Source organism: Xenopus tropicalis, chromosome 5 (genome assembly GCF_000004195.4).
Source record: "Xenopus tropicalis strain Nigerian chromosome 5, UCB_Xtro_10.0, whole genome shotgun sequence".
Lineage (NCBI taxonomy): Eukaryota > Metazoa > Chordata > Amphibia > Anura > Pipidae > Xenopus > Xenopus tropicalis.
In genome coordinates, this window is record NC_030681.2 from 14,953,862 (window position 1) to 14,980,762 (window position 26,901).

The 26,901-nt window shown below is 40.1% G+C and overlaps 1 protein-coding gene across 3 annotated transcripts; it reads left to right on the forward strand.

Moving 5' to 3' along the window:
- The first annotated feature begins 1,019 nt into the window (after window positions 1-1,019).
- rd3 (retinal degeneration 3, GUCY2D regulator) lies at window positions 1,020-25,882 on the forward strand. 3 transcript variants are annotated; one of them, XM_004914080.4, is made up of 3 exons: window positions 1,020-1,119; window positions 21,362-21,663; window positions 24,704-25,882. In XM_004914080.4, exons 2-3 carry the CDS (start codon window positions 21,368-21,370, stop codon window positions 24,999-25,001), a joined length of 594 nt encoding a protein of 197 aa, XP_004914137.1. In that variant the 5' UTR covers window positions 1,020-1,119; window positions 21,362-21,367; the 3' UTR covers window positions 25,002-25,882. The 3 variants fall into 3 exon arrangements, with proteins under 3 accessions (XP_004914137.1, XP_002934741.1, XP_004914136.1); XM_002934695.5 differs by lacking the exon at window positions 1,020-1,119 and adding an exon at window positions 2,371-2,635; XM_004914079.4 differs by lacking the exon at window positions 1,020-1,119 and adding an exon at window positions 14,133-14,603.
- Window positions 25,883-26,901: the final 1,019 nt, after the last annotated feature.

Sequence of the window (26,901 nt, forward strand, 5' to 3'; positions counted from 1 at the left end):
TGTTTAAGAGCAGGACTGTCTAGCTAGAGACCCTTAAACAAGTTGTGATTTCTAAAATCATTATGATTCTCCTCAGCAAGACTAAGACCTCCATAGGCCATTAAGGGTATCATTTTATTGGATTTGGTCTATCAAAAAGCCCACATAACAAGACCAAAGAAGGTAAAGGAGAAGGAAAGGCTAAATCACTGGGGGGGTGCCAAAATGTTAGGAACCCCCCAGTGATTGTAATCACTTACCCAATACCCTGCGCTGGTGCTTCTGTTAGGAGAAAAATGCACCAGCCGGGGTATATGTGGGTGAGCATTGCTTCTTCCTTCTTCTTCCGCCCTGGGATGAGGAATGTTCACTTGCAGTGCAGTTTTCTCCAAACAGAAGCACCGGCCGGGGGTATCAGGTAAGTGATTCCAATCACTGGGGGGTTCCTAACATTTGGCACCCCTAGAGATTTAGCCTTTTTTCCTTAAGGCCACCAAGCTATGCAACTGTACTTGAACCTTGTGCTCTTCTATACTCTGCATTACTAGTCAGCTGTGATCATCTCATTCAACTTAATATAATACTGCATTAATTATTTCTGCTGTTTCTGATGTGTCTGTGTGTTTAGATATTAGTGTCCAAAAATATTCCCCCCAAAAAGAGCTTGTGTATCGGTGTATCTAGGCAATGCTTTTACTAAGAAGTATGAATTTCTATGGAACCTCCACTGAACCTGAATGACTGGATGGGCCTTTGCACAGACAACAATTACGATATGTTTGCTGACACCAGAGATTATAGCAAACATGCCGAAATATTTTACACGTGCCGGATGAAAAAATCAATTGTCAATTCAAATTCATTATTTTTATTTGTATGTTGCTATTGGACCATGAGTAAGGGTGAGAAGATGCAGGTAATAACAAGCCATAATTAAGGCTGAACAAGCTCAAACAATATGTGGCAGCAATGCAGGAGATAAGCACCTCGACTGTCTTTATCTGTCTTTGTTACCCTTGGGAAACACATTCCGTTTTCTGCTGGAGCTAAATATTGTGACATTCCGAGGAGAGCACGTACACGCTCATTCCCAGCAGGCTGAGTGGAAGCGTCTCCTGGAGATCTGATAGAACAACAACTGTGAGTTTTCCTCTGCTTTAAGCACTAGATTGCTATTGGTGAGTGAGATTTATAATGTATGACTGGGGCTGTTAAAAACCTAAACTAAAGGCCCCCTCAGTTCTGCAGCTCATACTCTAAATTTTATAGGTGTCCCACTGTTAAACTTAGGCCGTCAGATCTGGACACATAAATTATAGTTGTCACCCATATCAGGCTTGGTACAAAAAAACAGAACGGGCATTCTGTATTGACTGATACAGACCCAAAGCCAATAATGGTTTACATATGGTAAGACCTGAAGGCAGTCATAGGCCAAAGTGATCAACAAGTCTTTCAGTTATGGGTCTTCCCACTGTTGGGGGGGGGGGTGGCACGTTTCATACAAAACTAACTCTCCTTATATGAAGTAAGTAAAACTAATCCTGTCACTAAAAGGAAATTTGTTGACAAAATTGAGCAGGTTCGGGATACCGGGAAAAAACCCAGTGGGCCCCGGCCCTTGTGGGCCCCAATTCCTGTTACTGCTTCCTTTCCCGAAGGTGTCCTCAGAAGGGGAGGATGTGGGATGAGTTGCGGGGGCCCCAGCGGAGGGTTAGTGGGGCACAACAGAGGCCCCTGAGGGGGTTGCGGGGGACACGGCCAGCGGGGCACTTTGGGGGGTGTGGGGACACTGGGGCAGCAGCAGTCCCCCCCAGTCTGACCCTGAAATTGGGGATTTTGCATTTCTTGCTCTTGCAGCTGCCCCTAAATCCATATACAGGTATCGGACCCCTTATCCGGAAACCCGTTATCCAGAAAGCTCCGAATTACGGAAAGCCTGTCTCCCATAGACTCCATTATAATCAAATAATTCAGAATTTTAAAACTGATTTCCTTTTTCTATGAAGAAATAAAACGGTACATTGGAATTGATCCCAACTAAGATATAAATAATCCTTATTGGATGCAAAACAATCCTATTGGGTTTAATTAATGTTTTATTGATTTTTTAGTAGACTTAAGGTGTTGAGATCCAAATTACGGAAAGACCCCTTATCCGGAATACCCTTGGTCCCGAGCATTCTGGATAATGGGTCCTATACCTGTACCTGGTCTGCCAGAAGCGGTACATTTTAGATAAGGAAATTAAAAACAAAGGAATATTTTATAGACGCTTGGTTCATATACTTAGAGACTTTAACCCTTTCCCTGCCACCCACGTAGGTACTACGTTGTTTTAAAAAAGGCAGTTTCCTGCCAACACCGTAGTACCTACGTTTTCCCTCCCTGTGCCATTCTCTCTGCATCGGCGGCAAAAGCCGCCGGTGCAGAGAGATAGAAGTGCCCCAAACCCCTTCGGCAATGAGCCGAGGGGGTTGGGGGGGATGGTCCTGCGATGCGATTGACGCAGGACCATCCTACAAGCAGCAGATGCGATCGCATCGCATCTGCTGCTTGTACTGCTTCCTGCTTCCCCCCTGAGCCGCCTCCTACCTACTTCCTTCAGACGGCTGCAGCATGGAGGAGCTGGGAAACGATCTGATCTTCAGGACAGGTAAGTGTGACTTTATTTTTGTTTATACACACTTTTACACACACTTACATACATTTATACACATTTATACACACATACAACACAATTTAGCACAGGTTTTTTTTTTTTGTAATTTTTTTTTTTTTCCAACTTTGCACACTTATATACACTCATATACACTCATATACACTCATATACACTCATATACACACTGTCACACAACTTTTACATGTGCACATGTATACACAAACTCCCAAAAACTTTTTTAAAAATTTTTTATTTTTTTTTCATTTTACTTCTTTTTTTTTTTTTTATTTCCCCCAAAAACTGTTTATTTTGACAGCGTGACTATTGGATCAGATATTCTGACCACTAATTATGCTGTTGTGTGACTTATTTTGTTGTTTCATTGATTTGCACATTTTTATCCCTATATTAGTATTCCTGATCTGTTTTTAGCGTAGCTTTGCCATGTGTAACTTTGGTGTACAAAAATAACTTTACCTATTTTGAATTCATCAGAATGTGTACTTTCCAAAAATATATGGTTTTCTGGGGGTCCCTGTGTAGTTTGGGGGTCTTACTGCATATAATAGGCCGTCAGGGGGCTCTGTGTGCAAAAGCTGAGCTGGCAGGCGAGAAATCCTTATGCGCTATTTTCATTTTGGGGTCAGTACATACCGCAGACTTTGGTATATCTATGTATATTGGGCATCAATCTGTTCAGTAGGCCTTAGGTGTTCCAATTTGGGGTGAGTTGCCTTTGTACGCAAGAAATTGTGTGAGATAAATGCGGCAAACTGCAACATTTTCATGTGATTTTCTCAATAGTCATAAAAACCACTAACTTTAGGAAAGCTTTGCAGATGGGTACTTTGGTGTAGAAAGAACTCTTTACCCTTGTTGGATTTGTCAGAATGTGTACTTTCCAAAAATATATGGTTTTCTGGGGGTCCCTGTGTAGTTTGGGGGTCTTACTGCATGTAATAGGCTGTCAGGGGGCTCTGTGTGCAAAAGCTGAGCTGGCAGGCGAGAAATCCTTATGCGCTATTTTCATTTTAGGGTCAGTACATACCGCAGACTTTGGTATATCTATGCATATTGGGCATCAATCTGTTCAGTAGGCCTCTGGTGTTCCTATTTGGGGTGAGCTGCCTTTGTACGCAAGAAATTGTGTGAGATAAATGCGGCAAACTGCAACATTTTTATGCGATTTTCTCAAATGTCATAAAAACCACTAACTTTAGGAAAGCTTTGCAGATGGGTACTTTGGTGTAGAAAGGACTCTTTACCTTGTTGGATTTGTCAGAATGTGTACTTTCCAAAAATATATGGTTTTCTGGGGGTCCCTGTGTAGTTTGGGGGTCTTACTGCATATAATAGGCTGTCAGGGGGCTCTGTGTGCAAAAGCTGAGCTGGCAGGCGAGAAATCCTTATGCGCTATTTTCATTTTGGGGTCAGTACATACCGCAGACTTTGGTATATCTATGCATATTGGGCATCAAACTGTTCAGTAGGCCTCTGGTGTTCCTATTTGGGGTGATTTGCCATTGTATGCAAGAAATTGTGTGAGATAAATGCGGCAAACTGCAATATTTTTATGTGATTTTCTGAAATGTCATAAAAACCGCTAGATTTAGGAAAGCTTTGCAGATTGGTACTTTGCTGTAGAAAGGACTCTTTACCCTTGTTGGATTTGTCAGAATGTGTACTTTCCAAAAATATATGGTTTTCTGGGGGGCCCTGTGTAGTTTGGGGGTCTTACTGCATATAATAGGCTGTCAGGGGGCTCTGTGTGCAAAAGCTGAGCTGGCAGGCGAGAAATCCTTAGGCGCTATTTTCATTTTGGGGTCAGTACATACCGCAGACTTTGGTATATCTATGCATATTGGGCATCAAACTGTTCAGTAGGCCTCTGGTGTTCCTATTTGGGGTGATTTTCCATTGTATGCAAGAAATTGTGTGAGATAAATGCGGCAAACTGCAATATTTTTATGTGATTTTCTGAAATGTCATAAAAACCGCTAGCTTTAGAAAAGCTTTGCAGATTGGTACTTTGGTGTAGAAAGGACTCTTTACCCTTGTTGGAATTGTCAGAATGTGTACTTTCCAAAAATATAGGGATTTTAGGGGTCACCCTACATTTCTGCAGCTTCTACCCCTCATAAAACTGCCATGTGTTTATGAATTAGGTAAAGATAAGCCATGAAATTAGTGTGCACAAGGTATATTTGGGGGTCTCTAAGTGCCATGTGCTTTGATAAACCTATGTACAGTGGGCATCAAACTGTTCAGTAGACCTCTGGGGTTCATATTTAGGGTGTTTTATCTTGGTACCTAATGACCTGTAGAAAATAAGATGCTGTATAGTGGAAGTTTTGAGGTGATTTTTGGAAATTCCATAAAAATCATCAAACTTAGGAAAGCTTTATGGCTTGGTACTTTGGAGTAGAAAGACATGGGTACCCATTTTAGATTCGGGGGGATGTGTACTTTCCAGAAATATATGACTTTCTGGGTGAATGTACTTTTTACTAGCATTATCCCACATATAATGATGTAAATGTGTTGATTTTGCAGGAGCTGAAATGACAGAAATGATAGATCATAGGGGGGTATGTTCTCATTGGGGCCCCTACATGCCACATACTTAGGTAAACCTATACATATTGGGCATCAAACTGTTCAGTGGGCCCCTGGCGTTCATATTTAGGGTGTTTTATCTTGGTACCTAATGCTATGTGGGAGATAAGATTCTGGAAACTGGAAGCTTTGTGTGGATTTTTGGAAATGTTATCAAAATTGCCAACTTTAGGAAAGCTTTGCGGCTTGGTACTTTGGAGTAGAAAGACATGGGTACCCATTTTAGATTCGGGGGAATGTGTACTTTCCAAAAATATATGGCTTTCTGGGGTGAATGTACTTTTTACTAGCTTTATCCCACATGTAATGATGTAAATGTTGATTTTGCAGAAGCTGAAATGACAGAAATGACAGTACATATGGGTATATGTTCACATTGGGGCCCCTACATGCCACATACTTAGGTAAACCTATACATATTGGGCATCAAACTGTTCAGTAGACCTCTGGGGTTCATATTTAGGGTGTTTTGTCTTGGTACCTAATGACCTGTAGAAAATAAGATGCTGCATAGTGGAAGTTTTGAGGTGATTTTTGGAAATGCCATAAAAATCGTCAAACTTAGGAAAGCTTTATGGCTTGGTACTTTGGAGTAGAAAGACATGGGTACCCATTTTAGATTCGGGGGAATGTGTACTTTCCAAAAATATATGACTTTCTGGGGTGAATGTACTTTTTACTAGCTTTATCCCACATGTAATGATGTAAATGTTGATTTTGCAGAAGCTGAAATGACAGAAATGACAGTACATATGGGTATATGTTCACATTGGGGCCCCTACATGCCACATACTTAGGTAAACCTATACATATTGGGCATCAAACTGTTCAGTAGACCTCTGGGGTTCATATTTAGGGTGTTTTGTCTTGGTACCTAATGACCTGTAGAAAATAAGATGCTGCATAGTGGAAGCTTTGAGTGGATTTTTGGAAATGTTATCAAAATTTCCAATTTTAGGAAAGCTTTGCGGCTTGGTACTTTGGAGTAGAAAGACATGGGTACCCATTTTAGATTCGGGGGAATGTGTACTTTCCAAAAATATATGGCTTTCTGGGGTGAATGTACTTTTTACTAGCTTTATCCCACATGTAATGATGTAAATGTTGATTTTGCAGAAGCTGAAATGACAGAAATGACAGTACATATGGGTATATGTTCACATTGGGGCCCCTACATGCCACATACTTAGGTAAACCTATACATATTGGGCATCAAACTGTTCAGTAGACCTCTGGGGTTCATATTTAGGGTGTTTTGTCTTGGTACCTAATGACCTGTAGAAAATAAGATGCTGCATAGTGGAAGTTTTGAGGTGATTTTTGGAAATGCCATAAAAATCGTCAAACTTAGGAAAGCTTTATGGCTTGGTACTTTGGAGTAGAAAGACATGGGTACCCATTTTAGATTCGGGGGAATGTGTACTTTCCAAAAATATATGACTTTCTGGGGTGAATGTACTTTTTACTAGCTTTATCCCACATGTAATGATGTAAATGTTGATTTTGCAGAAGCTGAAATGACAGAAATGACAGTACATATGGGTATATGTTCACATTGGGGCCCCTACATGCCACATACTTAGGTAAACCTATACATATTGGGCATCAAACTGTTCAGTAGACCTCTGGGGTTCATATTTAGGGTGTTTTGTCTTGGTACCTAATGACCTGTAGAAAATAAGATGCTGCATAGTGGAAGCTTTGAGTGGATTTTTGGAAATGTTATCAAAATTTCCAATTTTAGGAAAGCTTTGCGGCTTGGTACTTTGGAGTAGAAAGACATGGGTACCCATTTTAGATTCGGGGGAATGTGTACTTTCCAAAAATATATGGCTTTCTGGGGTGAATGTACTTTTTACTAGCTTTATCCCACATGTAATGATGTAAATGTTGATTTTGCAGAAGCTGAAATGACAGAAATGACAGTACATATGGGTATATGTTCACATTGGGGCCCCTACATGCCACATACTTATGTAAACCTATACATATTGGGCATCAAACTGTTCAGTAGACCTCTGGGGTTCATATTTAGGGTGTTTTGTCTTGGTACCTAATGACCTGTAGAAAATAAGATGCTGCATAGTGGAAGTTTTGAGGTGATTTTTGGAAATGCCATAAAAATCGTCAAACTTAGGAAAGCTTTATGGCTTGGTACTTTGGAGTAGAAAGACATGGGTACCCATTTTAGATTCGGGGGAATGTGTACTTTCCAAAAATATATGACTTTCTGGGGTGAATGTACTTTTTACTAGCTTTATCCCACATGTAATGATGTAAATGTTGATTTTGCAGAAGCTGAAATGACAGAAATGACAGTACATATGGGTATATGTTCACATTGGGGCCCCTACATGCCACATACTTAGGTAAACCTATACATATTGGGCATCAAACTGTTCAGTAGACCTCTGGGGTTCATATTTAGGGTGTTTTGTCTTGGTACCTAATGACCTGTAGAAAATAAGATGCTGCATAGTGGAAGCTTTGAGTGGATTTTTGGAAATGTTATCAAAATTTCCAACTTTAGGAAAGCTTTGCGGCTTGGTACTTTGGAGTAGAAAGACATGGGTACCCATTTTAGATTCGGGGGAATGTGTACTTTCCAAAAATATATGGCTTTCTGGGGTGAATGTACTTTTTACTAGCTTTATCCCACATGTAATGATGTAAATGTTGATTTTGCAGAAGCTGAAATGACAGAAATGACAGTACATATGGGTATATGTTCACATTGGGGCCCCTACATGCCACATACTTAGGTAAACCTATACATATTGGGCATCAAACTGTTCAGTAGACCTCTGGGGTTCATATTTAGGGTGTTTTGTCTTGGTACCTAATGACCTGTAGAAAATAAGATGCTGCATAGTGGAAGTTTTGAGGTGATTTTTGGAAATGCCATAAAAATCGTCAAACTTAGGAAAGCTTTATGGCTTGGTACTGTGGAGTAGAAAGACATGGGTACCCATTTTAGATTCGGGGGAATATGTACTTTCCAAAAATATATGACTTTCTGGGGTGAATGTACTTTTTACTAGCATTATCCCACATAAATGATGTAAATTTATTGATTTTGCAGAAGCTGAAATGATAGATCATATGGGGGTATGTTCTCATTGGGGCCCCTACATGCCACATACTTAGGTAAACCTATACATATTTGGCATCAAACTGTTAAGTGGGCCCCTGGCGTTCATATTTAGGGTGTTTTATCTTGGTACCTAATGCTATGTGGGAGATAAGATGCTGGAAACTGGAAGCTTTGAGTGGATTTTTGGAAATGTTATCAAAATTGCCAACTTTAGGAAAGCTTTGCGGCTTGGTACTGTGGAGTAGAAAGACATGGGTACCCATTTTAGATTCGGGGGAATGTGTACTTTCCAAAAATATATGGCTTTCTGGGGTGAATGTACTTTTTACTAGCATTATCCCACATGTAATGATGTAAATGTTGATTTTGCAGAAGCTGAAATGACAGAAATGACAGTACATATGGGGGTATGTTCACATTGGGGCCCCTACATGCCACATACTTAGCTAAACCTATACATATTGGGCATCAAACTGTTCAGTGGACCCCTGGCATTCATATTTAGGGTGTTTTATTTGGTTACTTTATGACCTTTAGGAGTTAAGATACTATAGACTGGAAGCTTTGAAGCGATTTTAAAAAAATTTCACAAATTTTGATAAAAACCAATAACTTTAGGAAAGCATTGCGACTTGATAGTTTGGAGTAGACAGACAGTTGTGCCTATTCTGGATTCCCCAGAATCTCTTCTTTCTAAAAATGTAAAATTTTCTGGGATAAACTTTCTGTTAGCGGAATTTTTGGCCTTAAAATCTAAAGTATGCAGCTTTCTGGAGCAGTGCTTTGGAAATTTGGTAGGTTACTGCTGGGAGTTTGTGACCTATACAAGTGAGAAATCTCCATAAAACTATATATATTTGGTATTGGCACGTTCAGGAGACATGGGAATTTCCAAATCAGGTGTATTTTCATGCATAAAATAATTTTTGTTTCTGGTATGTGTGTTTATATTATGGAAAATATAATTTTTTTTCATTTTTTAGACATTTAGAAGCCTATATCTTGTTACAAAATTGGAATTACACAAAAATTCTACCATATTTTAAAAGCTTAGGTTGTCCTGAAAAAAACAATATATTGTTTTCCTGGGTAAACTAAAAGTCCCCCCAAGGAAAGGCCCCTAAAGTGAAACAGTGCAAAATGTTCAAAAACTGTCTGGCAGTAGAAGTTCCGCTTTGTTCAAAACGGCTGGCAGTGAAAGGGTTAAAAGCAGCAGACATGACATTAATACAAACATGTGTGTGTAATTCCAAAACATAGCCCCCCTCCCCTTAAATGTTCCACATTCTGGGCATTATCTTCCCCTCAACTGATTTAATTATAGTGGTAAAACTTTAACAAAACACAAAACTAGGTCAATGCTTTTACTTTAAGCAGAGACAAAGTTAAATAGATTGTTTTGATAAATATCTGGTAACTATTGAATTGATATGTCCTTACGGCTATTTTGGTACTCTCTGTTCTCTGTTTCCTTTCATACGCCGATTTGTAATAATGTAATGTTTCTACTTGTCTAATGTCTATGAAGATTTTCATTCATCCAGGTCATGGTATATCTAGTATAAATAAATCTAAAGCAACAAAACAAGTCCAGTTGCTTTAGATTTATTTATACTAGATATACTTGTCTAATGGTTAGTGTTAAAATATCAATAATAACATTTGGAAAAGCAAAAAGTTACTGTCCAGGGAATTTTGCTAGGGGGCAGGGAGTGGTAGATCAAATTAACAAATTAATAGTACAGGTATAGGACCCTTTATCCAGAATGCTCGGGACCTGAGGTTTTCCGGATAAGGGATCTTTCCATAATTTGGATCTCCATACCTGAAGTCTGCCAAAAATCATTTAAATATTGAATAAACCCAATAGGATTGGTTTGCCCCCAATAAGGGGTAATTATATCTTAGTTGGGATCAAGTACAGGTACTGTTTTATTATTACAGAGAAAAGGGAATCATTTAACCATTAAATAAACCCAATAGGGCTGTTCTGCCCCCAATAAGGGGTAATTATATCTTAGTTGGGATCAAGTACAGGTACTGTTTTATTATTACAGAGAAAAGGGAATCATTTAACCCTTAAATAAACCCAATAGGACTGTTCTGCCCCCAATAAGGGGTAATTATATCTTAGTTGGGATCAAGTACAGGTACTGTTTTATTATTACAGAGAAAAGGGAATCATTTAACCATTAAATAAACGCAATAGGGCTGTTCTGCCCCCAATAAGGGGTAATTATATCTTAGTTGGGATCAAGTACAGGTACTGTTTTATTATTACAGAGAAAAGGGAATCATTTAACCATTAAATAAACCCAATAGGGCTGTTCTGCCCCCAATAAGGGGTAATTATATCTTAGTTGGGATCAAGTACAGGTACTGTTTTATTATTACAGAGAAAAGGGAATCATTTAACCCTTAAATAAACCCAATAGGACTGTTCTGCCCCCAATAAGGGGTAATTATATCTTAGTTGGGATCAAGTACAGGTACTGTTTTATTATTACAGAGAAAAGGGAATCATTTAACCATTAAATAAACGCAATAGGGCTGTTCTGCCCCCAATAAGGGGTAATTATATCTTAGTTGGGATCAAGTACAGGTACTGTTTTATTATTACAGAGAAAAGGGAATCATTTAACCCTTAAATAAACCCAATAGGACTGTTCTGCCCCCAATAAGGGGTAATTATATCTTAGTTGGGATCAAGTACAGGTACTGTTTTATTATTACAGAGAAAAGGGAATCATTTAACCATTAAATAAACGCAATAGGGCTGTTCTGCCCCCAATAAGGGGTAATTATATCTTAGTTGGGATCAAGTACAGGTACTGTTTTATTATTACAGAGAAAGGGGAATCATTTAACCATGAAATAAACCCAATAGGGCTGTTCTGCCCCCAATAAGGGGTAATTATATCTTAGTTGGGATCAAGTACAGGTACTGTTTTATTATTACAGAGAAAAGGGAATCATTTTTAAAAAATTAGAATTATTTGCTTATAATGGAATCTATGGGAGATGGTCTTTCAATAATTTGGAACTTTCTGGATAACTGGTTTCCAGATAACGGATCCCATACCTGTACTGGTATTGCCAGTCCCAGCCTCCTATCCCATAGAATATATGAATAAAGTTGTACTTTAAACACCACAGGAGTGTAAAGCTAAAGAAATGGATGTACATAAGACTGTATAGATAAGGATTTGTACTATCCCTGAAGGGGTTAAAGTTGCCTCACTAAGCGCCTCCTGTGCTGATAATCTGATCCTGCGTGTTTCCATGTAGCCTGTGTTGGACATGCTTTGCGAGCACATAATACTCATTTGTAGACAAATAGGCTTAGATTGGTCTCCATGGCAGCATCAAATGATAAACTTCTTTACCCCTGCGGCTTTCCTTTAGGGAAACAATGACACCCGCGGGTGCATTTTCCCCGTCCCTCGGGATAAAGGTGGTACCTGGGAGCAATTTGGTGCTGATGCAGAGAACACACGTCCCCGTATCACCTGTGTAACAGCATCATCACAAAACATTTAAAGGGGACAGAATTTTTAAGAAACCATTTACACGTCGGTCCAGGGCCCAAGTTGCTGGGAAAGTCTCTTTTTCATTTTCAAACAGCCATTTTTATATGATTATATCGGTGTGTGTATGGTCAGCTTTACACCCTTGGTAGTTATGTATCAATGCGTATAGAACATTTTCTTTTCCTGGTGTTACTGACCAACAAACCAATTCCTGTCTATGAAATAACTTTATCTATATGAACATTACAGTATCAGTGTGGCCCAGTTTGTCTGCCAATTTGTTTGAAAGCCCTACATTCAGGCAAGGATATCCTTTAATCCCAGTCTGTCTGAATCCCCTAAGGATTCCCGGGCCCTTGAGACTGAATGCTTTGCTGTCCCAGCATGGAGACAGACTAATTATTAACCCAGTGAGACTGAAATGCTTCTAGAAATTATATTACAATAATATATCTATTAATATTATATATATATATATATATATATTATATGCACAGATTTCCCTGTTCTAGATCAGATCATTATAGGAAAATTATTGTTCAATAAATGGTCTCAAGGGACAGAAGTAAAACAAATTTGGCTGTGCCTCTTTATATATACAGTAAGTAGAATTGTCTAACATATTGCCCTTTGGTTGTTGGTGGGCAGTGCGGACTGGGATTCTAAGGGTCTAACAACAAACCTGGCATTTAGATTTCATGACAATTAGACGTAGACAGTGCTAACTGTTATAGCTGTTATTGGCATTGGAGCCATAAATAATTTTTGTTGATGGAAATGCATTGAAGTAAGATATTTATTATTGTCCTTATATATTTGGGGCAACTTGTCACATTTTATTTACCACAGAATATTCATGATTGTATTATATTCAGATTATGGAATCACACTTTGGTTTTTGTATAAAAAAATTTGTGCACTGAATAGTATGGGTTAAATGGAGGGCAGCAGTGATGGTCCCTCCTCTTCCTGCGGGTATTGAACACTTTATTGTATTTGTATTATTAGGCTTGATAAAGGGCTGGATTGAAGCCCGAAACGTTGCCTTTTGCACTTACAGTAAGTAAAAGTCACTGTTTTCAAAATAACCAGAGTGCTGCTGTTTTCACTATTGAAACTGTTATAGCTGTTACATGGTCTAGGACTTATCATAGAAACAGGAATAGACATGTCCATCGCTGGGTGGGACCCAATAAGATCTAAAGGATTTCCCCAATATAATGTCTGTCCTGCTTTCTAGCTAAAATTCTGGCTTATGAGGCCCCACTTTTATGCAGGGCCCCATGGAGTCACTGGAGTCATGGAGTCACTCTTGGTTGGACCCACTAATGGCAGCTTTACTCAGCCGGTCCTAATGTCCATCTATCTAGGGGTTGTTCTATGCTTTGTATATCACTCAGTATGATGTAAAAGGGAAATAGTTGGGCAGGTGTAAATGTCAGTTGGGCATCTCTGTCTCAGTCTATTCCTGTATTTATAGCAGAGTGATGCCACAATGCAGTGGCCTGTCATGTAACATCATAGTTGTGCTATGTGGCCTGTTGAGATGAATGGTGGATGTATAATGCCCTGGCCTAATGGGGAAAGTGTGCCCTTTGAACCCTAGAGCCTGTTACCTTCTTGGTGCCCAAGATTAGATAATGTAGAAGGAAGACACAGCAGGGTCCAGCTTTACAGGTAAATAGGAAAGGAAGGGGTGCAGTCAGGTTTAGCTTGGAGCCTCAGTAGGATAATAAATGCGCCTTGCACTAGGGAAAGCTGCAGCTAGGCAACTATATAACTAAACCACAGCAGCGGGGGAGTCTTTATTCCCTCTTAGCATAAAAATGGATGTAACACTCTGCATTTAGACAGATATCAGACATAGAACGTGCTCTTCCATTCCCTTGTTTAAAGAAGAAGAGTCAATAAAAAAAAAAAAACAGTTTGGAAATCAAATGTTTGTGATTTGTTTGTTGAACTTTTCCCTCTTAAAGAAACACATAAAGAGCAAAAATATATATTTGATCTTTTTTGTAATATTTTATCCGATGCAATTAAAGGAGAAGAAGCGATACACTTCTTTAAAGTTGATCATTTCATGAAATCTGGATCAGTTATGTAAGGGAAATATTTATGGCAGCTATTTATGACTTAAGAGGATTAAACAGAGGCAGGGAATTGATGTGTGCCTTTAATTTTATCATCCTGCTTATGAATCTCGGCTGACTTGCCATCTTGCCTATAGCGGAATATCTGCTGGAGTTGAAGTCACTCCCTTAGTCCCTTAGCCAGGGCTGGACTCTTGCCTTTGCTATAGATCCCCTAACCCCGACTACCCCCAGTCTCTGCTAATCTGCTTTAAGAAGTAATGCACTTGGGTTAATGCCTCTCACTGATTACACATATTATCCCTCAATAACTGGAGCCACTCTGCCTGCTGCACTCACTGCTCCTCAACACGTGAATCCTACTGAGCTTTGTTTATAACCAGAGAGCTGAGCATCGTCGCATACACCCAGTGCAACATCAGAGGATAATATTTATCATCCCCGCTCTTATAATCATGTACCTGTGGAGCTAAAGTCCCCTCCTTCATCTTCCTCACACCTGTGGCTCCATGGAACATGCCTGACGAGAGAAGCTCCTTGATCTCTGGATCTGGGGAGAGCAGGACAAGGGGGTCTGGATAACAAGCAAAAAGGCTGCACAGATAATTCTCCATATTTTTGTTACATCAAAGGTAAATTCTATATTATCTATTGATTTATGCCAGCCTGTTTCCAATGTATTTGTGTACTAGTTTGCCTTTCAGCTAGCAAGCAACTGACTTGTAGTCATTTCTTTCTTTATATATAAATATACTTTCCTGGGGGCTAAACAAGAGACAGCAGACTCAGTCCCTGCTGGGGGTTTAGGTGTATAGGGGTTTTGTGTGAATGTGTGATGGGGTCCTCAGCAATACTCCTTACTCATACAGGTATCGGACCCCTTATCCGGAAACCTATTATCCAGAAAGTTCCGAATTACGGAAAGGCCATCTCCCATAGACTCCATTTTAATCAAATAATTCACATTTTTAAAAATGATTTCCTTTTCCTCTGTAATAATAAAACAGTACCTTGTACTAACTAAGATATAATTCATCCTTATTGGGGGCAGAACAGTCCTATTGGGTTTATTTAATGGTTAAATGCTTCCCTTTTCTCTGTAATAATAAAACAGTACCTGTACTTGATCCCAACTAAGATATAATTACCCCTTATTGGGGGCAGAACAGCCCTGTTGGGTTTATTTAATGGTTAAATGATTCCCTTTTCTCTGTAATAATAAAGCAGTACCTGTACTTGATCCCAACTAAGATATAATTACCCCTTATTGGGGGCAGAACAGCCCTTTTGGGTTTATTTAATGGTTAAATGATTCCCTTTTCTCTGTAATAATAAAGCAGTACCTGTACTTGATCCCAACTAAGATATAATTACCCCTTATTGGAGGCAAAAGAGTCCTATTGGATTTAATTACTGTTTAAATAATGTTTTTAGCTGACTTTAGGTAGGAGAGCCGAATTACAGAAAGACCCCTTATCTGGAAAACCCCAGGTCCTGAGCATTCTGGATAATGGGTCCCATACCTGTATTTCATAGGGTTTGTTTCCCATAGAGTCATTAAAAGCAGACTAGAACATTTTATTTGCATCTGGAGGAAGGTGGTTAACCCTTTCAGTGTCAGAATCCAAAATATATGTCTAGGACAGTGATCCCCAACCAGTGGCTCGGGAGTAACATGTTGCTCATCACCCCCTTTAATATTGTTTCAAAGTAGGTGCCCATTTTTTAAATCTTTGGCTTGAAGACAAGTTTTGGACGCTCAGTTTTTCTCCAAGCAAAGCCTCCTGCGGGCCAGCAGGCCACATGGGGCTACCAAATAGCCAATCACTGTCCTTATGTGGCATCCCCAAAGGACTTTTTTCATGCTTGTGTGGCTCACCAACACTTTTTACATTTGAGTGTGGTTTACAAGTAAAATAGATTGGGGATCCCTGATCTAGATGACTCCAGCCAATGCATACAAGTCCCTAATTAGGAGATCTGTACAGATAGTACAGGAGTAAAGTGTAGAAATAGAGTGGACATGATTTCCTACATTATGTATTTATGGTTCCCCACAGCAAAATGGCATGGAATACAGCAGTCATGATAGTGTTTCCCAGAGCAGCACTATCATGGACTAACTGGTGACATGTGACCCCCTGATGTATAAATAAAAGGCAATAAAAGTCCATCTTTCTGTTGGAGACCCTCTCAGTGAAGTAGTGCAAAGGCAGAAACTAGGAGGTCCCTGTGAAGAATGAACCCTATGGTAGCTAATGAGCCCTATGGTAGCTAATGAGCCCTATGGTAGCTAGTGGAGAGTGTGATCCTACTTTCAAATACACACAGGAGTGTGAGTAGGGTTGGAGACCTGGCTAAGCAATCCCCATCAGTTAAGGGACCCGTGTTTGTAGACAAGTGAAGAGGGTTTCCATAATATTGTTCTGGAAAGAGCCTTGTAAACTTCATTGTTGGAACCTGAGGGCAAGCCCTGCAAAGGCCAACGTGTAGTTCTCTGGAAAATGTAATTGCTCATTATTGCAAGTGTAAATCAGTGTAACTGTTTAAGAACCCCTTGCATGCATCTAAGTGATTTTGTATCGTGCATAATGGTGCACATCATCATCACCATTAGGCAAAAGTTCACCCTTGAGTGTATTGTAGCCTGTGAACTTTTCGCAGTAAAACTTAAGTACCCTACTTTTTGTCCTATATTTGTTCATGATGCCCCCCAAACACATATATATATATATATATATATATATATATATATATAGTCCCAGCAGGGGTAGCACACCACATACAGAGGAATAAATGCCCGGGTGCTAATGCAAAAAATACAAATACAAGTGCAGTAGAGGCCAGCACTCTCAGGACTTAATAAATCAAAATAATATCATCAGAAAAAATAAAGGTTTACAAAAAGTATTCCAGCATGGTTTGTTATTGTCCGACGTTTCGGTTCCACACAGGAACTTTCTTACTGTTTGGAACTGAAACGTCGGACAATAAAAAACCATGCTGGAATACTTTTTGTAAACCTTTATTTTTTCTGATGATATTATTTTGAAGTCCTGAGAGTGCTGGCCTCTACTGCACTTGTATATATATATATATATATATATATATATATATATATACATGTAAATGTTACATACATTAATCTGAATTCAGATTGAGCCTCCAAGAGTAAAGCTGGCCATACACGCACCGATATTGTATGAAACTAGGTTTCGTACAATATTCGGTGTGTGTATAGCAGATCGATGAGGCAACTGATATCGCAAAAGCTTCGAATATCGGATCAGATGGGACAAAAGATTTTGGTCAGGCACCGTGTAAGGCACCCGAGTAAAAGCTGCGTTTAGGGCTAAATCATTAGATAGGGGTAGAATTGTTCCTACCTCTATATATGACAATTCAGCCCTGAACGTCAATGGAGGGAACGAACGATGTTTCCTGCGTGAATTGTAACGTGGTGGTAATGTGTATGGCCAGCTTAAGTGGGGCAGCAATCAAGTATTTTCCCTGACTGTCACCCTAACTGGCCTCAGGCTGGGCCTCTAAATACAGCTTTGATTTCCCTGGAGTTGAAGACCTACAGTATGGGATTATCTGCCAAACAAGTGTAACAAAGGGACACTGCATGAACTGATTTGGAACTAGTGATGTGAATCACTGTATAGTAAATATATAATATGACCATCCCTGTGTACTACAAGATATTGTTTCGTCCCTTTCCTACAGACTGGGGCAGGGTCAGCGATTTAGTATTTATCTTACACATCTTCATACGCTAATGTATAACTCTTTTTCAGAACTAATAATACAGTGAATCCTGGTCACCAAGACTACAGATAATTTAGATTCAGACTATGGCTGCTGACAATGACTAATGTTCGTATTTAGAACGCAGACCTGACACTTTTAAGCTGCTTTTATTAAGCTATTTTTCATGTAGTATGACTCAGAGGAGCTTTCATATGTCTTTCTAGTGCCATCATTCCAAAAGAAATCATTTTTATTTTGCAGCGATACATACAGCATGGTTTAGGTCTAGATATTATTTAAGATTTTTTTTATTAAGAGTAAAACTTTTAGGATATGGTCATACCAGTTGTCCAATATGATGCAATTAAGAGACAGTGTTGGACTGGGGCCCTGTAGACTAGAGAACCTGACAGCAAGGTCCCACAATTAGATGTAGGTGGTGCTCAATGTTATTGGTAGTATATTGTCCTAAAGTGGAAATAAGGGATTGTGGGAAATGTTTGGCTGATGGAAATGTTTGGCTGGCACCCACCAGGACCTGGGGCCAGTGGGTTATCTGGCCAGTCAGTCTGATTCTGTATATGTTTGATGCCCAGCAACCATTATACTTCAGCAACCCATTCTACAATATCTATACGCTGTAAAGGGGTTCCTAGCAAGAAGCTGGATTTGCATTGGAAGCCACAGGACAGTGCAATTGGTAAATACATTTGGTCAGAGGGAAGGATATTGCATTGCACCGTCTCCTATACACACACTGTTGCCTAAATCCCACATTAATTGGAGCTCGCAGGAGCAATCAGCCTTGGGCAGCTTAGTTAACCATATGGCTCTAAACTCACCACTGTTCCACATAGTAGGCTAAACCTCTGTGCGTCACAAGGAGCACTAAATAATCAACAGAGCAAATGTTTAGGGGCAGAATTATAACATTATGACGTCACACAAAATAAGTCTGTGTATCCCTTGGGCAGTTTGTAGGCCATCATTATTGAGACATCTGGCCTCTGGGCCTCCAGTAGGGCAACCTTATAATGCAGCCCTGTGAGACAGATAAATGCACTGAAGCAGCTGCTGGAACAACATGGAAAGTGCTGGAACAGTTTACAGCTATACGTAACCGTGGCTTGATGCCAGAGTACAGTTTATAAAGGGAACCCTATAAAGCAGTGGTTCCCAAGCACGGATAGTAAACAGCATTTCCATATTGCACTCTAATTATTTCACAGTTGATTTAATCAGCATTAAGGTTGGAAGAATTAAGGGGAAAGGTCGGGGTAATCTGATGTCTCTGGAGCACAAATCTGATGCAGACGGCAGAGCTTGTTTATGCCCGCGCTAATGCCCATGCCAGCTTAGCTCCTCACATGGCCTATTAATGCCGTCTTGGAATCAGTGATCTGTTTATAAATAACTGGGTTATATGTCAAGTGATGCAAAAAGGGCTGGAGAGGGAAGTGATAAACGCCTACTGATACAAAGCTGTGAGGGCCATCCTTTGTTTTGTTTGGCCTTGCTCAGGGATTGAGTCTGTGTGTCTCGAGGTCTGGACTGGAATTCAAAATAGACCCTGGCATTTCCAGTACACAGAAACCCAAACAGCCCCCAGCCCAATAAATAGCGACTGTCTATGGCATCTCACAGACTCAGGGTCAGACTGGGGGTGCAGGGCCCACTGGGGCTGCGGGTAGGGATCAGGTCTGGGCTTGTGGGGCCCATCAGGGCCAGGGGCCACTGGAAAGTTTTCCAGTACTCAGCAGACCCAGTCCGAACCTGCACTGACTGCCAGTCCAGGCCTGTGGGTCTCCCTTGGCCACTCCTCCACTTTCCTTCCACATACTGGCAAGTTAATTGGCTTCTGACATGCTGACCCTGTATGACTGTAAGCTCCACTGGTGCAAAGGACACTCATCAACATGATCAGTCTGTATCAATGATTTATCTATTAACTATCTACCTTTATCATCCATGTACCTGTTATTATTATGCTTTAGCACACTGTTGTTTGTTGGCTGCTCACATATCTTCTCCATTTCCAGATGAGACTACAAATAATTACACGTGTGGCGCTGGTGTCAGCCCACTGGGACGTGTTTACCAGAGAATTCAGGTCCCTTACATAACACTGTAATTACCTTTCCAGTTTTCCTACTGGAGTGTCTGCGGTTCTTCCCCTCTCTGTATTACTGTATTGGAGGATCTGGGGGTGTGATGTTAAAGCGACACTGACACTAAAAATTGTTGTGTTGTTTTTCACTGATTGGGCTGCTGTTGTAAGTAATTGTTGCTTCAAGTCCCTAAACCTGACTGTTTTGCCAACCTGACTGTCAGCCTGTCAGTTACAGCTTCTAATGCTAACAGACTCCTGCTACACAAATATGGCCGCCCCCTCATAGAGGAACATGGGGGTCAAATAAGTAATGTAAAAATATTGGACACATAATCTTAAGAAAAAACTATAAACAACATGCAAAGTGTTACCATGGATGTACAAATTGTATAATTTCTGGGGTCACTATCTCCTAAAGGTGCTGCTGCCATGAGGCGGGTTAAAGAAACATTAAAACCAAAAGAATGATCGTTTTAAAGTAATTGAATTATCATGTACTAGTGTCCTACACGGGTAAACCTGGTGTGTTTGCTTTAGAAAGGCAGCTATAGTTTATATAAATAAGCTGCTATGTAACCAAGGGGGCAGCCATTCAAACTGAAAAAGGAGAAAAGGCCCAGGTTACATAGGAGATAGCTGATAAGAACCGTGTTGTATTCCATTGTATTATACAGAGCTTATCTGTTATTTGCTATATAACCTGTGCCATTTATCCCTATTTCGGCTTGAATATTGGCCCTTATGGCTACACAGCAGGGTATTTCTATAAAGTATAGTAGCCATTCTGAAGCAAACACCCCAGTTTTATAACTGCAGGGCAACAGTACATTTGCCTTAATTACTTTAAAACACTTTCATTTTTTTGGTGTTACTGTTCCTTTAAGAAACTCGCCTCAGGCAGCAGCACCCCCAAAGTTACCAGGGGCAGCAAGAAGCCTCAGGTATCAGTATATAAGGCAGGGGTCTCAAACTCGCGGCCCGCGGGCCACTTGCGGCCCTCGGTACAATATTTTGTGGCCCGCACCAACGCCGAATAAATGGATCGCGATTTTTATTGCGATTCAAGGGATAATGCAAGGCATGGCGGGCGGGAGCTGCTGATTGCGGAAATGACGTTATGCCATCATAACAGTTATTATGGGAAGACGTTAGCAGCTAATTGTGCACACAGAACGTCTTCCCATAATAACTGTTATGATGGCGTAACGTCATTTCCGCAATCAGCAGCTCACGACTTTTTTTTGTGAAATCCCTTATGCGGCCCAGCCTCATCCTGACTTTGCCTCCTGCGGCCCCCAGGTAAATTGAGTTTGAGCCCCCTGATATAAGGCCTCTATATGTATATGTGTATGTGTATAGATGCACTGGGGGATCATTTGGAAGGGTTGAATTTGATGGACATTTGTCTTTTTTTCATCCCAAATTTAATATGTAACTCTGTAACTAAACCATAATAAATCCTAAAAGAAAATAAAGTATGTTTTCCCATTATACGCTGACATCTTTGTTCATGTGTCCTTCATCCAGCGAGCCATGGCTTTCCCTTCTTGGTTCCGATGGAGCGATTCCCAGTTACGGCTTCCCTCACGAAACCCCAATGACATGGTAGTGGACACACTCATGATGGAGCTGGGCTGGCAGATAAAGCAGGCCGAGAGGCTACAGCGGGATAAAGAAAACGAGTATCGGAAGATTAAGACGGGAGTGGATTACAGCTGGCTGGTCAGTTACCCCAAGCACAGCTTCGATATCAGCCCCGGAGAAAGGCTGCAACTGGAGGATGCATGCAGCAAGGTGCACCCATCGTACTGCGGCCCTATCATTCTCAGGTACGGCCACCATGCTGGTTTCTACCCTACACCTGTGCCAAATGCCATCCCATTATTAATGAATAGGGAACTGTTCCTTCTTTTTTTCATTTCATGTGTGCAAGTAGTCAGCTACAGGTATGGGACCTGTTATCCAGAATGCTCTGGACCTGGGGTTTTTCGGATAAGGGATCTTTCTGTAATTTGGATCTCCTTAACTTAAATCTTCTAAAAATCATTTCAATATTAAATAAACCCAATAGGCTTGTTTTGCTTCCAAAAAGTTAATTATATCTTAGTTGGGATCAAGTACAGGTACTGTTTTATTATTACAGAGAAAAGGGAATCATTTAACCATGAAATAAACCCAATAGGGCTGTTCTGCCCCAATAAGGGGTAATTATATCTTAGTTGGGATCAAGTACAGGTACTGTTTTATTATTACAGAGAAAAGGGAATCATTTAACCATTAAATAAACCCAATAGGCCTGTTCTGCCCCCAATAAGGGGTAATTATATCTTAGTTGGGATCAAGTACAGGTACTGTTTTATTATTACAGAGAAAAGGGAATCATTTAACCATGAAATAAACCCAATAGGGCTGTTCTGCCCCAATAAGGGGTAATTATATCTTAGTTGGGATCAAGTACAGGTACTGTTTTATTATTACAGAGAAAAGGGAATCATTTAACCATTAAATAAACCCAATAGGGCTGTTCTGCCCCCAATAAGGGGTAATTATATCTTAGTTGGGATCAAGTACAAGGTTCTGTTTTATAATTACAGAGAAAAAGGAAATTTTTAAAAATTAGAATTATTTGCTTATAATAGAATCTATGGGAGATGGCCTTTCCGTAATTCGGAGCTTTATGGATAATTGATTTCCGGATAAGGGATCCCATACCTGTACTATGTATTAAAAAGTGATTAGATGCTTAAAGGGCAGCCAGTCATATTTAATTATTGATATTGCTGTTGCCTTCTGGCCTGGTTACCAATCACCAATTTGATACAATAACATTTGTACTGCCCATGCTCCATAGTTTGAGACTTACTTGTCTAATAAATTCCCTGAAATTGAGTGAATACACTGAAAGATGCTCCACTGTGAGGTTTCCCTATAATGGGGTTTTACCATTTATGGGATAATACAGGGTAAGGTACTTTGTACACAGGAGGTAGATAAAAATAAACTCATAATCCTTGCTAATTAGGGTTTGATGTTGGACAGCTGGCTGAATATAACGCTTTTATCTGAATGCAAAGACCAACATCAGAGCATTTTATTATGTATTTCTTTTTGAAGTTTATATTTAAATAGCTTAGGTGGGTGGACATAGTTACAAAACACTGATAAATAATTATCATAACAATACCTTCCACCACAATAATATACAGACTAGTAACCTAGTTACAGCTGTGCAATGCCATTGCCTTGTCCGTAGTTGAAGGAATGAGGTGCTAACATGAAGCCTATTACTGAAACTGACCATACAGCTTGGCAAATAAATAAATCTTTTGGCCCCTCCTGGCCAAATATTGGATCATACTGGTGTCCTACGGAGATCTGTTGGGAAAGGAAAACATCCACATGCTGATGTTGTACTCACCTGACTGGATTGAGATACCTACCAGATAGCTTTCTAGCTGATTTTTGGCCATATATTAGTTGGGCAGGCATATCAGTGGGCACCACTCATAGGTTCAGTGAGAGACATCTCAATCTGGAAGGGACGATTCACCTGCTTTCAGTGGCTCATGTATGGAAAATATTAGGCTTTCCCCAGTGATTATAATTGCTTACCCAAGATCCTGGCCTGGTGCTCCTGTTTGCTGGAAACTGCACTGGCCTGGGGTATTAGTGTAGGAGCATCACATCTTCTCCTTGTTCCTGGATCCTCTCTACAGATTTAGCAATCTGCCCCATAGACATATAATGACACCTCCTGGGTGAATGTGCATTCAGTCTCATCTGGGTGGGCTGCTTGGGTAACTGTAGAAATCAAGATGGACACTGATCAGTGTACACAGCCTCAAACTTGGAGGTTCCTCTCTTACAGCAGAGTTTGTTCAGTGGGAATAGGATATATATGTATAATAGTCTAAGAAGTTTTAGACTATCCTCCTATTAATTGCACCTTGGGGCCTCCTTGCACTCTGCTTTATAACGCACATTTAACAAATGCAAATTGTTCAACATAAAAAGTCTGACATAACTTTATGTAGAGCAATTCTCTAATGAATCCAATGTTCTGTTCAGTAGATATCACATGCAGCCAGCTTTGGTTCAGGTGCTTTTATCTGTATTTGCACATTAAATATTGAAAGCCAATTTCTATAAAAACTCAGTGAGGGTAATTTATCAACACTGGGAAAATTAGCCCATGGGCAGTAACCCATGGCAACCAATCAATTTGTTGCATTCATTTTTCTATCTGCAGCTGGATGCTGAAAAAAAGCCAAGCACAGATTGGTTGTTGTGGGTTTCGTGCCATGGGCAAATTTGCCCAGTATTGATAAATGAGCCTGAGTGTGTTTGTTATTCAGCCTATAGGCCCATGCAAGATTTAGAATGCAAATGGATGAAACCAACAACCCTTTCAACAGGGAAAGCACAAATTAGGATATCCCCCAGAAAGGTCAGTAAAGAGAAGAATAGTGGCAAATTGTTGCATTTTGCAACATCATTGTCCAAAAAGTGTGACATCCAGTTTGCCAGTCAAACGAACACCTGGATCTTTTGGGAGATCTAGGGAGATGTTGGGAGAGTGTCCATTTGTCTGTAATTCTCTTGAACATGCTGATGCCAAGGGTTTGCCAACATATCCAACTATATTCTATTCTGAGCAGATTCCCATGAGAAACTAGGCTTGTAGTGAGTCCAGTTTGGCCAGTGTTTGTATAGAACATGCATCAGAATGTTATACAAGGCAAAGGTCAGATATATTGAATTACAGTGGCATTTCATATAGGCAGGACATTGCTTACAAAGGTGCGTCAAACACCTTCTACCAGCTAATTCTTCCTCCACATAACATTTCTCTCTTTGGCCATTATGCAGGTTCAGGCAGATTGTAGCAGAATATGACCCAGATGTCAAGGAGGTTCCTCACCTTTTTCGATCAGTCCTGCAGGAAGCGGCTGAGAAAATGAAAGAGGAAGATGAGGTCAAGAAACTGGCGCGACAGTGGACCACAAAGAGAGCCATGAGCATGTCCCTCACCACCTTCAAGTCCAGAGCCCGAATCTATCCTTTCATGAGTGACATTAAGACTATTTCTGAGGATGTTGAGCGAGAAGCTGAACCCGCCCGTAGAGTATGGAGCATGCCGGAGTTCCGTACCACAAAAGATGACTAAACTTCACCCAATCGATGGAAACTGCAACCCAATGACCAGAACTAATTCAACCTTAAAAAAGGATTAAAACAATCTATTCTTTATTAACATATACAGTAAGATGCTCACAGCACCTCAGCATTCTTGGGCAATGCAAACTCGCTTGTTTGGTCTATGCATGGGCAGCTGCCATATTGCTCTACGCAGGGATAAATGGCCATTTAGTTGTGTTGAAATCACTAATGAGCACCATGCGTTTTTCAGCATGATAAAATGTGATACAACACCAAATACTTCTATGGCCAATCATTTTGATTTTTTTTCTAGAAACATCTGACTTTGTTAGAGATCTCCTGTTAATTACTCAGTCTGTACTAAATGCCCATATGAACTCAAGGAAAACAGTCACCCAAAGGCCTCCAGCCTTTGTTTTCCACTCCGTACTGTATTATGGAAGTTCCTTCTTTATTTCGTTACATATTTAGTTGTTACGTGATAGGTTTATTAGTGTTCTTGGGAACCATTCTATTGGCATCATTTATATTGTGACCAATCACATGCTGTACGATTTATATTATATAGCTACAACTCACTGCATTAAATCTAAGGGCAGTTTTGAGGCCCATATGGCATTTCTTTTTGGGCACAGGGTGTGGGAGGGACTTTTGACTATTTTGGCCAAGGGGCCTGGAGCATTAGCCAATGGCTGTTTCACCAATGTTGGTAATTGGACATTCCTCTGCTGTTTTTCTCAATTTGGGAGCAATTTTTCAATTTCTAGAATAGGAGAAGCCATTAAGAATGATGAGATTTGTAAGATTATATATAACATTTTCTTTATCTTGTTATTTGGCATGACTTTATATAAATAAATAAAGGAACAATGGAGAGTGCACTCATGATACTGTCTGTAATTCTGCAGCCATCACAGGTTCAATATGATTCTAGGGCAGTGATCCCCAACCAGTGGCTCAGGAGTAACATGTTGCTTCCCAACCCCTTGGATGTTGCTCCCAGTGGCCTCAAGGCAGGTGCTTATTTTTGAATTCCTGGCTTGGAGGCAAGTTTTAGTTGAATAAAAACCCAGTATAATGCCAAACAGAGCCTTCTGTAGATTGCCAGTCCACATAGGGGCTATAAAATAGCCAATTATTGCTCCTATTGGCACCCCCAGGAGCCTTTTTCATGCTTGTGTTGCTCCCCAACACTTTTTCCATTTGAATGTGGCTCACTGGTATAAAAGGTTGGGGATCCCTGTTCTAGGTAATGGTGCTGTATCATGTTAGCCAGTCGGAAAATTATACTTTCTAAGAGAACAACAGTGGTATAAAGGCGACACTGACTTAATGCTCATGTGTAAGGGTCTGTGTCAATGGGACTGCTGAATGCAATGAATGGACACAATACCCAATATGCCGCTTCTCATGTCATACAGCACTTCACCACGATTGGTAAAGGCCCAGTAAAAAACAATGTTAACTTCAGTTAACCAGTCCAGTGTGTTTTTAAAGGTTGCTGTACTTTGATTTCACAGTTAGGAATCAGTTATAATTACATTATAATATGGCCAAGCATCTGGACACCAATATGTCATTCTGAAAGCAGTGTGGGTTTGTTGTTGCTCCAAGTCATTGCTTCTTTAGAATCATTAATCCGGACAGCACTAGCAGGGCAGAAATGTGACAAAGGTGGCATTGTACAGGTATAGGATCGGTTATCCGGAAACCCATTATCTAGAAAGGTCCAAATTACAGGAAGGCCATCTCCAATAAAATCCAAGCAAATAATTCAAATTTTTAAAAATGATTCCCTTTTCCCTGTAAAAATAAAACAGTCCCTTGTACTTGATCCCAACTAAGATATAATTACCCCTTACTGGGGCAGAACAGCCCTATTGGGTTTATTTAATGGTTAAATGATT